Source organism: Myotis brandtii, unplaced genomic scaffold (assembly GCF_000412655.1).
Source record: "Myotis brandtii unplaced genomic scaffold, ASM41265v1 scaffold112, whole genome shotgun sequence".
In the NCBI taxonomy this organism is placed as follows: Eukaryota; Metazoa; Chordata; class Mammalia; order Chiroptera; family Vespertilionidae; genus Myotis; species Myotis brandtii.
Window position 1 is genome coordinate 10,587,093 of NW_005353838.1, and position 15,870 is coordinate 10,602,962.

The 15,870-nt window shown below is 40.2% G+C and overlaps 1 protein-coding gene across 1 annotated transcript in view; it reads right to left on the reverse strand.

Annotated features, from left to right (window-relative positions):
- TTN (titin) overlaps positions 1-15,870 on the reverse strand; it is a 282,573-nt gene that overhangs the window by 189,297 nt on the left and 77,406 nt on the right. The window contains exons 47-75 of the mRNA XM_014546416.1: positions 14,030-14,593; positions 13,165-13,446; positions 12,785-13,063; positions 12,061-12,339; positions 11,684-11,962; positions 11,279-11,566; positions 10,888-11,166; positions 10,514-10,795; positions 10,140-10,418; positions 9,754-10,032; positions 9,374-9,652; positions 8,955-9,242; positions 8,552-8,830; positions 8,117-8,398; positions 7,738-8,016; positions 7,342-7,620; positions 6,951-7,229; positions 6,561-6,848; positions 6,036-6,314; positions 5,531-5,812; positions 4,193-4,471; positions 3,789-4,070; positions 2,751-3,029; positions 2,349-2,636; positions 1,915-2,193; positions 1,543-1,821; positions 1,157-1,435; positions 749-1,036; positions 339-626 (exon numbers count right to left, since the gene is read on the reverse strand). Of these exons, the coding sequence (XP_014401902.1) occupies positions 339-626; positions 749-1,036; positions 1,157-1,435; positions 1,543-1,821; positions 1,915-2,193; positions 2,349-2,636; positions 2,751-3,029; positions 3,789-4,070; positions 4,193-4,471; positions 5,531-5,812; positions 6,036-6,314; positions 6,561-6,848; positions 6,951-7,229; positions 7,342-7,620; positions 7,738-8,016; positions 8,117-8,398; positions 8,552-8,830; positions 8,955-9,242; positions 9,374-9,652; positions 9,754-10,032; positions 10,140-10,418; positions 10,514-10,795; positions 10,888-11,166; positions 11,279-11,566; positions 11,684-11,962; positions 12,061-12,339; positions 12,785-13,063; positions 13,165-13,446; positions 14,030-14,593 (8,445 nt within the window). The remainder of the gene's footprint in view (positions 1-338; positions 627-748; positions 1,037-1,156; positions 1,436-1,542; positions 1,822-1,914; positions 2,194-2,348; positions 2,637-2,750; positions 3,030-3,788; positions 4,071-4,192; positions 4,472-5,530; positions 5,813-6,035; positions 6,315-6,560; positions 6,849-6,950; positions 7,230-7,341; positions 7,621-7,737; positions 8,017-8,116; positions 8,399-8,551; positions 8,831-8,954; positions 9,243-9,373; positions 9,653-9,753; positions 10,033-10,139; positions 10,419-10,513; positions 10,796-10,887; positions 11,167-11,278; positions 11,567-11,683; positions 11,963-12,060; positions 12,340-12,784; positions 13,064-13,164; positions 13,447-14,029; positions 14,594-15,870) is intronic.

Consider the following 15,870-nt stretch of genomic DNA (forward strand, 5'->3'; position numbering starts at 1 on the left):
ATACAAGCTAATGTATTATAGAAATGCTTGACTAAAGTTTAGTAATGATAAATCAGAATGCTATGGAACAGGAAAGAATGGAAAAAGAGAATGGATAGTTGAAACAACATTTAACAAATATCAATTAAACAACACTTATTGGTAGGATTACACTTACCAATACACTAACTTAAAGAACAATATAAAGAGAAAACAGAAATTTGATTAATGTTACCTCCAACACAAATATACAAACTGTGACATGATCCAGTTAATTTATCCCCAAAATTTAAAAACTAAAGAAACCTTTACACAAACAGGGGAAAGAACAAACATTGGTAAATGCCACATAATGATACCTTTTACACTGAGTTGAGCTGAGCACATGTCTTTGCCAACATCATTGGTTGCTTGGCAAGTATACTGACCGGAATCGCCTTTGCCTACTTTAAGAATTCTCAAATGGGGAGTGTTTCCCACACATGTGATCGTATAATTTCCTCCAGGACGGATCTCCTTGTTATCTTTTGACCAAGTGATTCGCATTGGTTGAGCGCCAGTAACATGACACTCAAAGTCAGCACTTTCCCCAGCAATAACATCTATAGATACAGGCTTGATGTCAAAGAAGGGAGATTTCTTAGGTTCTAGAAGATGAGGAGAAAAGGCAAAATGTGTTTGTTTTTTGCTTTTGTCATTGGCCATTTCTACTTTGACAATGAGCAAATGGTAACGGTTTGCAAAGAGAAAGATTGACATAAGAACAAACCTCTTGCTGTCAGTCTAGCACTAGAAGATGCTGTTCCAAGTGGATTGGAAGCTGAGCAAGAGTACTGGCCAGAGTGACTCAAGTCAGTCTGCAAAATTTTCAAAGTTGCCACATTATCTACAAAGGATGTCTGTAGATTTTCATCGTCTCGCAAAAGTACCCCATCTCTATACCAGCTCACTTGGATGGGTGCAGAGCCATTTAATCGACAAGTGAGTGTAACTGGTAACCCAACAGTTTGTTCAATGTCCTTTAATTGTCTTGCAAAGGAAGGTGGGAGCTGACGCTCTGTAGGAAGACAAGTGATACTTGAGGCATTAGTTGATGAAATGAAAATTCCCTTATAAAGATAAAAGAGTTAAGATAAGGAAAAAAGACATTTGTTAATTTCTCAAATAACATCATCACCTTGAATTCTGAAGACAGTCTGAGAAGAAGCAGTTCCTATGCTATTTTCTGCCTTACATGTGTATTCTCCACTGTCATTGAGATTCACTTTATTAAAAACAAGTGTGGCCACATTGTTTGTAAAGTAGGTCCTATATTCAGGAGTTGGCCGTAACTTGGTGTCTCCCTTGTACCAAGACACCGTAATTTCTGGTGTCCCAGCAACTTGGCACTGTAAAGAAACCGAATCACCAACGGCTGCCTCCAGAGGTTCCAGTTCCGTAACAAAATAAGGTGGTTCTAAAGAAGAAAGGCTCACATTAGCAACTGGAATGAAAGAAAACCAAACAAACCATGCTTCCTGTTAGATGAATGCTGATCAGTGAAGACAGAATAAGACAACACACCTAATGTAGACACCAGAGCTTTGCAAACATCCCTTCCTGCCTCGTTTTCAATCTCGCAGGAATACTCTCCTGCGTCTCCTTTTGTGCTATTCAGGATTTCCAGGATGCAAGTCTTCTCTGTTGTGACTACGTTGCATTTTTCAGATGGGGTTATGGGAACACCACCCTTTTTCCATGTAACTGAAATGGGAAGTGTTCCAGTGTAGGTGCTCTCCAGAATGATGGACTTTCCTGGTTCTACAGAGTGATCGCTTAATTTCTTCACAAATGCAGCAGGTTCTGGTGAGTGACAAAGCACAGCAGTTAAACACAGTAAAAATACAAAGATATCAGTGTACAGAAAACAGGAAGAACAAATGCACTTGAGCAAACCTTTAACAAAAAGACGAGTGGTGCAGGATGTTTGGCCAGCACCGTTAGAAACCACACAGGTGTATTCCCCACTCTGAGATAGGTCGACATTAAATAATTCCAGTTCTGCTACAGTGTCTTCAAAATAGATGTTGCACCTGTCTCCTTTCACCAGTTCTCTGGCACCTCTGAACCAGCCAACCTTGAATGGAGGGGTTCCTCTGATAACACTTGTGAAGGTGACATTTTTGCCTGGTAGTACTTCCATAGGTTCAGGTTCCTTCACAAAAGAGGGTGATTCTACATAGACATGGAGGACAATGAAAAGATCCTGTAAGCTTCTAACTTAAGTGCAATTCTGAATAAAAAAAGAAGAGCACTTTCAAATGTGTGTCAACCTATATGTGCACCCAAAGAGGAATTTGTAAGAAAGGGTTTGAGTGTCTAACACTGACCTTGTACAGTCAACACTGCACGACATTCATCAGACCCAGCGACATTAGCAGCCACACATGTGTAATTGCCCATATCTGACATGTCCAGAGAATTCAGCTGCAATGTGCAGACATTATCTGAAAATGTGGTTTGGTACTTCGCTCCACTGACAATCTTAGTTTTCTCATGGAACCAGGCAACAGAAATAGGCGATGATCCGGCTACTTTGCATTCCAAGATGCAAGAAGTCCCCAGCACCCCACCAGTATCTTTCAGTCTCCGTGTGAAAGAGGGAGGAACCATTCGGTCTGTGTGAGGAAAGGCGAGAGATGCGTCATGATTTGGAAGAACAGAAGACTCTTGAGAGAAGAAAATTTGAAAGGAATTTGCATGAGCAATGGGAGGAGTACATCGGCACTAACCTGAGACATCGACCACAGCTGTGCAGCTGCTTTTTCCAACATTATTTTGAACCTGGAAAGTATATGTGCCTGCATCTTGCCTTTCAACGGAGAGAATCTTTAAGGAAGAGACTTTGTTGTAGAAGCTAAATTTGTGTTTTTGGCTGCTGGTCAACAGCTTTCCATCCTTGTACCATTCGACTGAGAGTTCAGGAGTGCCAGCCACCTTACACTCTAGAGTGCATGTTTCCCCTACAGTCACTGTCATGGGTCCTGCCTTCTCAACAATGACTGCGGGCTCTGAAATAAAATTCAATAGTCATCTGTCAAGGTCTGGTAGAGGTATCTCTACTATCTTGATGTCTACTTTCAGATTCACTAAGATTGTCTATTCCAATGAGATGCTTATGTGAGGGCTCTCTCTCTAGACTCAAAATGTGAATTCACACTGTCATGAGTTATTATTGTAGGAGGTATTATTAAGAAATACGTTTGTGCACTAGTTGATTTCCAAAACAATTCAGATAATGTAGATTAGAATATGTACATTGATTTGCACTGGACATTGAAAGCAAAGGCTACATGTTATTTTTAATTACTTGGTATTTTTGCTCTACTTTCAGGTACAAAAGACAGATTTTTGGAAGTTGTCAAACAATTAAAAATTGAAATTTAACATGCCCAATGATGAAAGTGGCAGGTTTTCTATCACTTTGATCTTTGCTGTTCTTGCCAGCTTTAACAATTAGTACTTGGGAAACAAAATGTCATGCTGGGCTTATAATTTTTTTTACAAGTAACTAAAGTTAGTCATAATTACATCTGCTAATCCAGCAAGAAATGTAGTAAGTAAACAGTAAAACAGATGGCTATTTTTTTGTTAGAATCACAGAGTTTTGGAAGATTTATTAGATTCCTTAAACCTTTCAAATAGATGAGGGTGGATAATATAGCTTTAGGAGAAATTCTGAGAAGGAGATTCTACCAATAACTCTTAGTAACTCTCTCAGCATTTGGCACCCTTTCTATCAGGGGATTATTGTACCATATTGTACCAACCTAGAACAGTCAATGTGGCCATGTTCTCCCTCATTCCACCATCATTCTTGACTTGGCAGATATACTTCCCAGCATTAGCTGGTTCTGCTTTTGCAAACTGTAGAGTTGCAACATTTTCCACAAATGTAATTCTGATGTTTTCACTTTCTCTAATCACTTCTTCCTTCTCTTTAAGCCACTGGACAGAAATAGGCTGGATGCCTTCTATAGATGCTTGTAACTCAGCAGGCTCCCCAGCTACAACTGTGAGGCTGTTCAGTTTGGAAACAAATCTTGGTGGTTCTGAACATGGAAAGATGGATGGAGATTGTTCAAAAGGTCATCCAGATAATGGAACAGAGAAAAAAAAAATAAGCATTTTGCACATTCCTGCCATTTCGGCCACAAGCAGGAAATATGCTTACCTTTTAATTTTACAGTGCAAATGCAAGTGTCGCTTCCCACTTCATTCTGTGCTTTGCAGTGGTATTCACCAATGTCTGAAGTTTCGACATTGAGAATGTGAATACTTGCATGGAAGTTTTTGGATGCAATCTTGTATTTCTTGCTACTTCGGAGTTGCCGCTTGTCTTTGTACCACACCACCTCAAATGGTGGTGTTCCTGAGAGTTCACACTCAAGACTAACTTCAGTATTTTTAAGGGTTTCTACTACAGGAGGGAAGCTGCTAAAGACAGGTGGTTCTGTAAAAAACAAGAGTTTCTTATGAATTGGGCTATTTAATTTCATAGAATATTTTTATTTCTTTGTTTTTAAATTGGAAGAGTCAAGATACTATAATGGGGAAGTGGTGTCAAGTGCTACTGCTTGTAGTGAGGATAACAGCTTCAGAGTGGCCATTAGCCTTTATAAAATCACTCAACTTCATTGGCAGAGAACCTAACTGTCCTTACTAAGCAGTTCAGCACTCTGTCTACTCCATCTTACTTATTTATCTTGGACTATAAAGGTTGATGTGCAAGTTGTAAAAATCTAATCAAAAGAGAAAAACACAACCAAACAAAGCCAAAACCCCAATTATATTCATTAATATGATTTGCATGAAGTATGGAATCCTGACTTCAGGAATAAACTTTTGTATACGATCTACAACTGAGAGACTCGGAAGTCATCACAACATTTGTGATCTGAGTCTTTTGCTTCAAAAAATGGTTACTGCATTAACCATAACATAAAAAAATGTGGACTTTGTGACAAAAATATTGGAAAATGGCAGTAGAAAATACTAGTATTATTTGCACCAACGTATAGTGATATAATTTTATAAAAATATGAACTGATTCTTGAGAGAAAAGAATATATAATTGTTTTGTTTTAAATATAAGGTTAAAACCTATATTGCTTGCATCTTGTATACCAGTAGTAAATATTCCTTGTTATTAATGATAAATATTATACTGAGGATGATATATTTACAAATTGATTAAAGGCAAAATTAATTTTAAAATGCCTACTTTGGTGTTTTTGCATGTTTTTGAAACATCAAATTTGAACTCCTTGGCTAATGTGTTGCGATTATCAGAATTATGGCATTGAAATAACCAAAAATATCTCAGAATGATTGGCTGCATGTAAGTAAATCTTAAGAAGAAATAACATTTAAGAAGGGAAATAATACCAGTTTGGGAAAATATTCTATGAGCTCAAATTGAAGCTAAAGTGACGGTAAAGGAATAAAGAGCTATGATACCCAGGGGTGAAGAAGGTGTTTCAGGTAATGAACAGACGGAAGAGATCGCTACCTTTTACTATAACCTTGGTACTGCAGCTTGTGCTGCCAGCAGGATTCTGAGCCTCACAAATAAAATCCCCACCATCCTCGGTACCAAGATTGTTCATCTGTATGACGGCCACTGAGTCAATGAAAGTCATCCTGTATTTATCACTGGCTGGGAGTTCATGTTCATTTCTGTACCACACAACTCTGATTTCTGGGGATCCAGTGATCTTGCATTCAAGTCGCGCTGAGTCACCTGCTTTCACTATTTTGGATGCTTCTAATTTTTTTACAAACTTTGGTGGTTCTAGAGAGTGAAAGAAAGAGGAGATTATGAGGGAACAGATACAAATAACAAAAGTTCAATCAGGTAGTATGTTGAAAAGAGCAAAACACATGACCAAGGCCTGGCAGATACAGTGTACTGTGTTAGAAAGAAGGGTACTCTCTTGAATGGGTAGATGCACTGTGACAGATCACAGAAAGGACCACAGGTTAGACAGAAACATAAAACAATCAAACCTGCACACCTGTCACAAGCAACATTGTAGTACAAGAGTCGCTACCAACATCATTGGTAACTTGGCAAGTATATTGTCCTGTCTTGGAAGCATCCACTGAGTAGAGATTTAAGAAGCTAGTTGACCCTTCTAAGCCAATGAAGCATTTAGGTCCAGGGGAAAGTTCCACATCATCCTTAAACCACTTTATTTTGAATGGTGGTGTTCCTTTTAGAACTGCTTTAAATTCCACTGCAGAATCAGGTATGGCTTGTTGGCGCCCAGGTTTCACTAGGAAGCTTGGTGGTTCTACAGGTTATTAAGAGAAACATATTAAATTAAACCCCTTTAGTTCAATTATTTTGACAGTTTTATGGACATATAAGAAAACCTTATTGAAAAGAGGTAATGACTGAATATTTCTTGAACTCAATACATACATATCTAAAGAAACAGAGTTATTGAGACTTTTATCTCTAAAGGACACAAGGAAAGAGTGATACACTTTAAAAGCAATTACAAAGAAGAATCAAGAAGAGGTAAAGAAATCCCAACCTTTCACAGTTAAGATGCCACTGCATGCATCATCCCCTGCGACATTTGAGACCTTGCACGTGTAATTCGCAGTGTCTTCTAATTCCAGATTGTAAACTTCCAGGGCCACAGTGTTCTCGTGACAGACAAGTCTGTATTTTGCACTTGTAGATATTTCTTTTCCATCCTTAAACCACTGAGCACTAATGGGAAGTGAGCCAGAAACCTTGCACTCCATATGAATAGAAGAGCCCAGAACTTTATCCATTTTGGTTAATTTTTTGGTGAACGATGGAGGGATATTTTGATCTGTCCAATGCAAACAGCAAAACACATTCATTAATATGTTGCCAGTTGTTTACAAAGGACATAATATAAATAACAGAAGACGGCTGGGGCCAAGGTACCAACCTAGCACATTCAGGTAGGCATCACAGCTACTGCTTCCAAAGTCATTTTCCACCTTGAAAGTATACTGACCACTGTCTTGCTTCATTACCGACTGAATCCTAAAACTGGCCACGTTATTTTCAAAACTCATCGTAAAATATCTACTGGGCACAATTTGCTTCCCATCTTTAAGCCATTTCACTTTGAGTTCTGGTGTTCCAGCCACAACACACTCCAAGGTCACTGGGTCTTTCTCAGTGACATCAACGGATTTAGCCTTCTCTAGGATTTGAGCAGGCTCTGTAGCAAGAATTAAAACGTGGATGAGTTGCACTGACAATTCCTCCAGAGATAGGGCATGATTATGAAAGGGTCTCCACAGACTAACTCCCAAAGGGAATAGCTTACAAACCTTGTACTAAAAGGAAAGCATAACACCTCTCAACTCCTGACTCGTTCTTGGCTTGACACGTGTACCTCCCGCTGTGCCCGTTATCCACAGCTCTGATCTGAAGCGTGGCCACGTTATTCACAAAGGAAATATGAACGTTATCATCTTCGTCAAGGATCTGATCATCCTTCAGCCAGGTTATGGAAATGGGAGGAGAGCCTGCCACGGTGCTCTGAAAAGTGGCAGAACTTTTCAAAACAGTAGTGATGTTTTCTATCTTCTTCGTGAACGATGGTGGTTCTGTGATTAGACAGTGTGAAAAGAAGAGGCATATTTGAACTCCTACCCATCATCACAAAATTAAAGAGCACTGCAGAATTTTTCTTGGGCAGCCTGCTTCTTGTGAGTGTAACTGACCTTTGAGGGAGACTCTAGCATTGCCAGAGCAGCTGCCGCCTTCATTGGACACAATGCACTGGTATTCCCCAGTGTCTGAGGGGTCGCACTTGGTTATGTGCAGATTAAACACCGACACTCTGTCAGTCAGGGTATACTTTTTGCTGCTTCGAATTTCCTTATTATTCTTCAGCCAAGTGACTTCAAACGGAGGTGTTCCCATAACTTCACACTCCAGCTCCACGTCACTATCTTTCACTACTTCCACGGGCCTCAACTCCCTGATAAAGGTGGGAGGTTCTAAAAGTTCAAAAGGAAGACAGAGACTATCTTACTCAAGGGAAGACCCACGGCATGGCCAGCAGCACAGCCAACATGGAAAACAGAGCCAGTAACGAACCTTTCACTTTTAATTCGATGCTGCAGCTTGCTGTGCCCGCATCGTTACGAGCTTCACAGACATAGGTCCCACTATTTTCTACCCTGGCACCGGAAATTTGGAAAGTGGCCAAACCATCGATGAAGGAAATGCCATGTCTCTCAATGGCTGTTATTTCATTCCCGTCCAGATACCAAGAAACTCTGATTTCAGGAGTGCCTGTTATTTGGCATTCAAATGTTGTAGACTGTCCATTCCTCAGTGCTAATACTGGGCTGGGCTTCTTAATGAATTGAGGAGGTTCTAAAGATGGGGGGTGGGGAAAGAAAGTGTGATGTTGAAGATTTTTAAAAACAAAGGCCAATACACAAAATTGATCTCTAAAGCCTCTTCCCTTTCCCCCGCCCCCAAGAAAATCTAGACAAGCAAGAAAGTGAGAAGATGGAGAGACCAGACCTTTTACAAAGAGAGTGGCTTTACTGGTTGCTATGCCAACATCGTTGCTTAGTTGACAAATGTAGGTCCCAGAGTGAGCGGCTTTGGCTGAAAAGAGCTCTAGCACGGTGGAGGTGTCATCCTTCCAGACCGAGCGAGCTGCTCCCGAGTGCAGCTCTTTGTTATCTTTAAACCACTTAATTGTCATGGGCGCAGTGCCACCCACAAGAGCCTTTAACTGAACCCTTGTGTTGGGATTGACATCTTGCGACTGTGGCTCTTCCACAAAGTAAGGGGGTTCTGAGGTGAAAGAAAGAGAAGCAAAAGAAGAAAGGAATATTTGTTTTAGAGCAAGGCAATACAGGTGAGAATCGAGAGATGAGACAGCAATAAGTTCCTGAAAGGTGGAGATAAAGTTGCCGACCTTTGACTGTCAGATGGCCGCTGCACTGGTTGTGTCCTGCCTTGTTGGTGGCAGAACAAGTGTATGTCCCAGTATCGGTACTTTCCAGATGCCTGATTTCCAAGAAGGCAGTATTGTCATGAAAAGAGAATTTGTATTTTTCACTAGCTGAAATTTCCTGGTCATCTTTGAACCACTGGATACTTATGGGATGTGACCCAGACACTATACATTCTAAGTCAATAAAAGACCCTTTAATGCTGTCCATTTTCTTCAGCTTTTTGGTGAATGAGGGAGGTATGATAAGATCTATGCAATAAAAAAGCAAAACCAAAAAAAATTGTTAGGTCAATCCACCAATTTATATCTTCTCTAAAAATTGTAAGAGATGAAGGAGCATGGAAATGCCCAGTTCCTCCCCATAAAAAAGCAATACCAACCTAACACATTAATGCGAGCCTTGCAGCTGCTTCTCCCAACATCATTTTGAACCTCAAAAGTATATTCTCCACTATCTGTCTTTTCTGTAGAAATAATCTTCAGTATAGAGACTGTGTCAGTGACACTGATTTTATATTTTTGGCCCAGGGTCAGTTCTTGGCCGTCTTTAAACCATTTGGCTGTAATCTCCTTAGTCCCTGAAAATTTAACCTGCAAAGTGGCTGGGTCTCCTTGGGTGACATCTATAGACACAGCCTCCTCGTTGATTGTTGCAGGTTCTGTAGAAAACAAAGGGATAGGTGTGGGCTGTGAATCGCTCTGCTGAAAGGCGCATATCTGCACTTTTTCCTAAAACCCATGGTTGACTCTCTGAACCAACCTTTTACTGAGAGTAATGCAGAACATCTTTGTATTCCTGCATCATTTTTGGCCTGACAGACATATTTCCCATCATGCTTGACTTCGATGCCACTGAGGTACAGGCTGGCCACATTGTTCTCAAAGGTCATTCTTATATTATTGTCTTCGGTGATTTCATCGTTGTCTTTTAACCAAGTCACTGCGATTGGCAGGGAGCCTTTCAGCGTGGCCTGGAAGGCAGCGGTGCCTCCTCGAAGGGAGCTGGTGCTCTCGATCTTCTTTACAAAGGTTGGTGGTTCTAACAGAAGAATGAATCCTCAATCAATACTAGGTCTATAGAAAAACTGGCTTAAAAATGAGTTGACTCTGCAGAAGAGCTAATCTGTCATTTGAACCAACACTAACCTCTGAGCGTCACCCTGGCACTGCAGGTGCTGCTGCCCACATCATTGCTCGCCCGACACTGGTATTCACCAGCATCCGCAGCTACAAACTTGAGGATCTGCAGGCTAACCATTTGATCCTGAAGAAAGGTTTTATACTTTCTACCACTCCGCAGAGTTGTGTTATCTTTGAACCAAGTGATCTCAAAGGGAGGGGTGCCTGCCACCTCGGCCAGCAACATGACATCATACTCCTTCAACACTTCAACTGGCTTAAATTCTTTGGTAAAGTAAGGTGACTCTATAGTGGGAAAGGAATTATTTTGAGTTAATGGCGGAGGAATCTGTGCTATGGACCACAATTTTGGTAACATAAGGGTCAAGGTGAACACAAACCTTTGACTATTAAAATGCTACCACAGTGGTCATTGCCAGCCTCGTTTTGAGCCTCACACATATATTCACCGCTGTCTTCGACGGCAACATCTGTAAGTCTTAGAATTGCAGTGGACTCCACAAAAGACATTTTGTGTCTGCTGCTGTCCTTAATTTCTCTATCGTTTACAAACCATGTTATTTTAATCGGAGGGGTACCAGTGACTTTGCAGACTAGCTGGGTGGCATCTCCTTTCTTTAAGAGCTGTGATGGCTCTAATTTTTCAACAAATGTGGCAGGTTCTACGGAAGGAAAGAAGTTATTAAGAAACGTGAGAAAGAGGTAGCAACTTATAACAATGGCAGCACAAAGATGTCCAGAAAACACTGCAAACCTTTTACAAATAAGTTTGCACTGCATTCCACGCCTCCGGCGACGTTGCTGACTTTACAGGTGTATGTGCCTGAATCGGAGGTTTTTACTGAATAGAGCTCCAGGGAACTTTCTAAAGCTTCTTTGGTAATATAGCAGCTTCCACCGGAAACCAGCTCTTTGTCACCCTTAAACCACCTGATGGTGAGAGGAACAGACCCTTGGAAGGTGCTTTTCAGGCAGACTGCCGAGCCGGGCAGAACATCCTTGGATGCGGGTTTAGTTACAAAACTGGGTGGTTCTAAAGAAGGGGTATAAGAAAGAATTTCAAAGAGTTAAGAGGCGCGATCTAAGGGAGATGTCTTAACTTGAACATCGTCTATAGTAAGAATGAAATGCAGTCTCCATCCAACCTTGCACAATCAGGGCTCCGCTGCTGTCCTTGCTTCCCACGGAATTCGTGGCTCGACAGGTGAAATTCCCTGCGTCATTCATGTCTATTCTGCTTATCTCCAAAGAGGCGGTGCCTTCCACAAATGCTATTCTGTATCTGTCAGAAGAAGCTACTTCTTTCCCATCCTTAAACCAGGACACCCTCATGGGGAGGGAGCCAGCGATTTTGCAGTCCAGCCTGCAGGTACCGCTAACAACACTATCCACGTTGCGTAGGGGTTTGGTAAAAAATGGCGCAATGTCTCGATCTGTTCATGGTACAAGAAGGGAAGAAAGGTCAATGTGGAAAAGTGTTGGTGATTTTATTTTTGGTCATTTGTTGGTTTTCAAAGGAATATGAGGCACAGGTTTCTAGAGATACTAACCTAGGACAGTGAAAGTCGTCTCACAGGAGCTGCTGCCCACCTCGTTAGAAATTTCAAACGTGTATTGGCCACTATCGTGCAGCTCAGCTGAATAAAATTTGAGTTGGGCAACGTTGTTTTTAAAACTTATTCGATACTTTTTACTGGCCACCAAAGGTCTCCCGTCTTTGTACCATTTGGGCTTGAGTTCTGGGGTGCCTGTGACTGTATACTCCAGCGTGGCTGGGTCTCCTGCTGTCACCTGGATCAGTTCTGCTCGCTCAACAATTTTGGCAGGTTCTACAATGGCATTAAATAGTTAACATTCCATGATGTGTGTGAGGGTTTTATTTTTAAGTGGAAATAGTGATTCAAAGTTAAAATGTTCCTACACGAACCTTTAACTATTAATTCCCCAACAGATGTTTGGCTTCCGGCTTCATTCTCAGCCAGGCATGTGTATTTGCCACCCAGACTAATCTGAACATCAGGGATTATCAAGACCGCGACACCTTTGGAAAAGCTCATTTTGATTTTCCCATCTTCTTTGATGATCTCTTGTCCTTTCATCCATGAGACAGAAATGGGTTCTGACCCTCTCACAGCAGCTTGTAAGGTAACAGTTTGTCCTGCTAGTGCGGTAAAGTCATCTACTTTCTTTACAAAGGTTGGTGGTTCTAGTCAAAGAAAGAGAGCATATACAAAAAGTATCATTCCCAGACACTTTCCACCCCATATATATTTAAATGTTTTATCTAGATTACACTTATCTTGTCCAATATGCTATCCCATACTGTTGGTTAATTAGAAGAAGAAATAAAATTTAAGAAGAATTACAATTTTATCCAAGAGAAAGAAGCATAGAAGATAGATGGTTATCAGTCAACAAAATAGCCTTTGATGTAATTCACTTTTGTTATCAGAGATTAAATATTTACACCCATCTCCGGATTAACACTGGATGAAGGTCACTGATTTTGTCCCCAAGGTCCCAGGTCAAACCAAAGGCAAAACGTATTATGAAAGGTTAAGAGAAGATGGGAAACCACCAGTTTTCTTTCCACGGTTAAGAAGGCTATTTGGACAATTTTTTAAAGAGGCATCAGTTTTTCAAACACTGACCTTTCAGTAAGTGTGTTGCGCTGCAGCCACACTTGCCGACTTCATTAGCAACAACACATTCATATTCACCAACGTCCGCACTATTAAAAGAAAAGATCTCCAGAGACACAAGAGACTTCTGAGAAAACAACCTGTACTTTTTACTACTTCGAATTTGCTTCTTGTCTTTGAACCAGCTAATTTCAAACGGTCCCGTGCCCGAGATTTCACACTGAAGGAGGGCATTTGTTCCTCTCACTATATCTGCAGGCTCAAGAGTTTTGATGAAAGAAGGAGGTTCTACAAAAGCACGAAAGCATTGTGTAAGTCATGTGTTACCCGCAATTATAAAGAAAATTTTTTTCTCAGAAAAGCAATGGGCTGTAACTGAGCACACAAACCTTTGATAACTATTTCAGCACTGCAGCTGTCACTACCAACATCATTCACTGCTTCACATGAGTAACTCCCACTGTCTTCAACTTTTACATCGGTAATATTCAGTACAGCCTCCGAATTGACAAAAGACATTCGGATTGTGTTACTCTCATTAAGTTCTTTGTTATTTTTAAACCAAGTGACCTGGATCACAGGGGAGCCTTTCAGCTTGCAATGGAGGCGTGCTGATTCACCGGGGAGCATTAAGTAAGAGGGGTCCACCTTCTTCACAAAGGATGGTGGCTCTACGTGAAGTTAACAAGAAGAGAAAAAGAAAATGATGTCTGCAGCATGAATTCCACAAAAGATAAGTAGACGTATACAACAAAAACACAACAAACACAAAACATCTGCATGAAATGTTTGAAAAGGGTGTGGTGCTTACAATACCTTTCCATGTTTCCATGATTCGAAAACACATTTCCAGTCTCTTGATTAAAAAAAACACAAACACACACAAACAAACCAACCCAAGCCAACTCTACTTACACAAAGAGCAATTTCATAAAAGATTAGTTAAAGATTTCCTAGACACTTGAAGTTCTTAGAAGACATTTTAAGCAAGTGTTAATAGCAGATAGTTTGAAAAGTAAGTGAATTCTGAAGAAGATAATTTTAAGCAAGTGTTGTTAATGGCAGATAGTTTGAAAAGTAAGTGAATTCTGAAGAAGATAGAAAAAATAAAATCAAACAATGCCAGGATTTCCCCAAACCAAACGGTTTTGTTTGGATGAAATCATTTCAGTAACGCAATGTACTGAAATGTTTATCAACAGTTTTTCATCCTTTCAGGGAAGGATGAAAAAACACCATCCACACATTTCTTACCTCTGATGGTTACTGTCGCAGAAGAGGAGCTGCTTCCAGCCTCATTCGAGGCTGTGCAGACATAGGTTCCTGAATCTTTTAGTTTGGCAAGAGGGATCTCAAGGGATGCTATTTTATCTTCAAAATAGATCTTATAATCTTTCCCAGCTGGGAGTTTTTGCCCATCTTTATTCCATGTCACTGTGACTTTTCTGTCTTCATCTACTTGGCATTCAAGGTGGATCTTCTTATTGATAGCTGATTGCACAGGCTCTAACTCTTTAATGATATGTGGTTTGTCAATTATGATTAACTCCGCTTGGCAGATGTCGGCTCCAAACTTGTTAGAAGCCATACAAGAGTAAACGCCTCTATCTTGAACTGTAAGGTTTGAGAGTTCTAAAATGTGCTTGTTTTCTGCATCTGAAATCTTGCGGTTAGGGGAAGGTGGCAGAGCAACACCATCTTTCTGCCAAATGGTTTCAATCACGGGAGTCCCTGTCACTGTGCAGAGGAACTTGGCTGTCTTACCCACAAAGGTTGTAACGGACTTAGGTCTGGAGAAAAAGGTTGGTGGATATGCCTCTGCAAAAAAAATGTTTTCAACATTATATTTTGTCCCCACCAAAGCTCTTGCTATAATTACATATTCCAAGTAAAAAAATAAAAGATGAGTTATATCTTTAGATAAACATGAGACATTATTTAAAATAAGGTACACATTTCGACAGCATGGAGGGACCTGGAGAGTATTATGCTAAACAAAATAAGCCAGTCAGAGAGAGACAAGTGTCACATGATTTCACTTATATGTGGAAACTAAGGAACAAAACAAACTGACAAACAAAATAGATCCAGATATATGGAAGCATGGAACAGACTGACGGATAAGAGAAAGAGGGGTGGGCGGGGGAAGATTAACCTAAGAATTTATATGCATATGTGCATAACCCGTGGACACAGACAATAGTGCGGTGAAGGCCTGGGGTGGGGGGAGTTGAGGGAGGAGAGGGTTCAAGGGGGGAAAAGGGGGACATCTATAAGACTTTCAACAATAAAGACAAATTAAAAATAAAATAAAATAAAGTAGTGTATTAACAAAGTAAAAAGATTTGTCAAAGAAAAGGGATAAGAGTAATCTTTATAGAGGAGCAAGACAGCACTTTAAATGTCTCTATCAAAGGAAAAACAAATGTTCCTTTATTTAGCAACATTAACTTACTATTGCTAAAGATTTGTCCATTTTAGGAGTTGATTGGTTGTTTGAATTATTTGATAAGCAATTCAGCTGATACTTTAATGCTGGCTAATTAGAAGACTGTATGAGGAAGATAAAAACCGAACTTAACTTTTCTGAACAGTAGAGATATTCAGTGGTAAAAAGTTTGGTAGTTTTGTAAGTCTCTCTAACCCTCATGTCAACCACCAGTAAATCCTTAAATGACTCAACTTTGAAAGCAACCCCTAAGTCATTTCAAACTTGTAAAAATATTTATAGCTGTAATTCTCCTTTCCAGCCTGAATTTTGAAGCAAGTTTTTAGGAACCTCCCTTTCCAATACTAAGAAATCATCCTCCTTTCTCTCTTCTCATATTTGAAGCTTGAATATTAGTCCCATTACTGAATTGGCCTAATTTGGGTAAAGAAATTTCCAAAAGTGTCATTACAATTAAAGCTATGTACATGGTCACATGGAGATTCTTTGATTGCAAAGTGAAAACCACTGGTTGGGTTGCCATGGGCCTGATATTCTGATATGTAAAGAGGTTGTAGAAGAATGGAAGCTACAGGAACTCTGACTTTTTCAAGTCAAACAGATGCGCTGCTTTTGCCTTCCCCCTTCATGTTCTCATTGAAAGAGA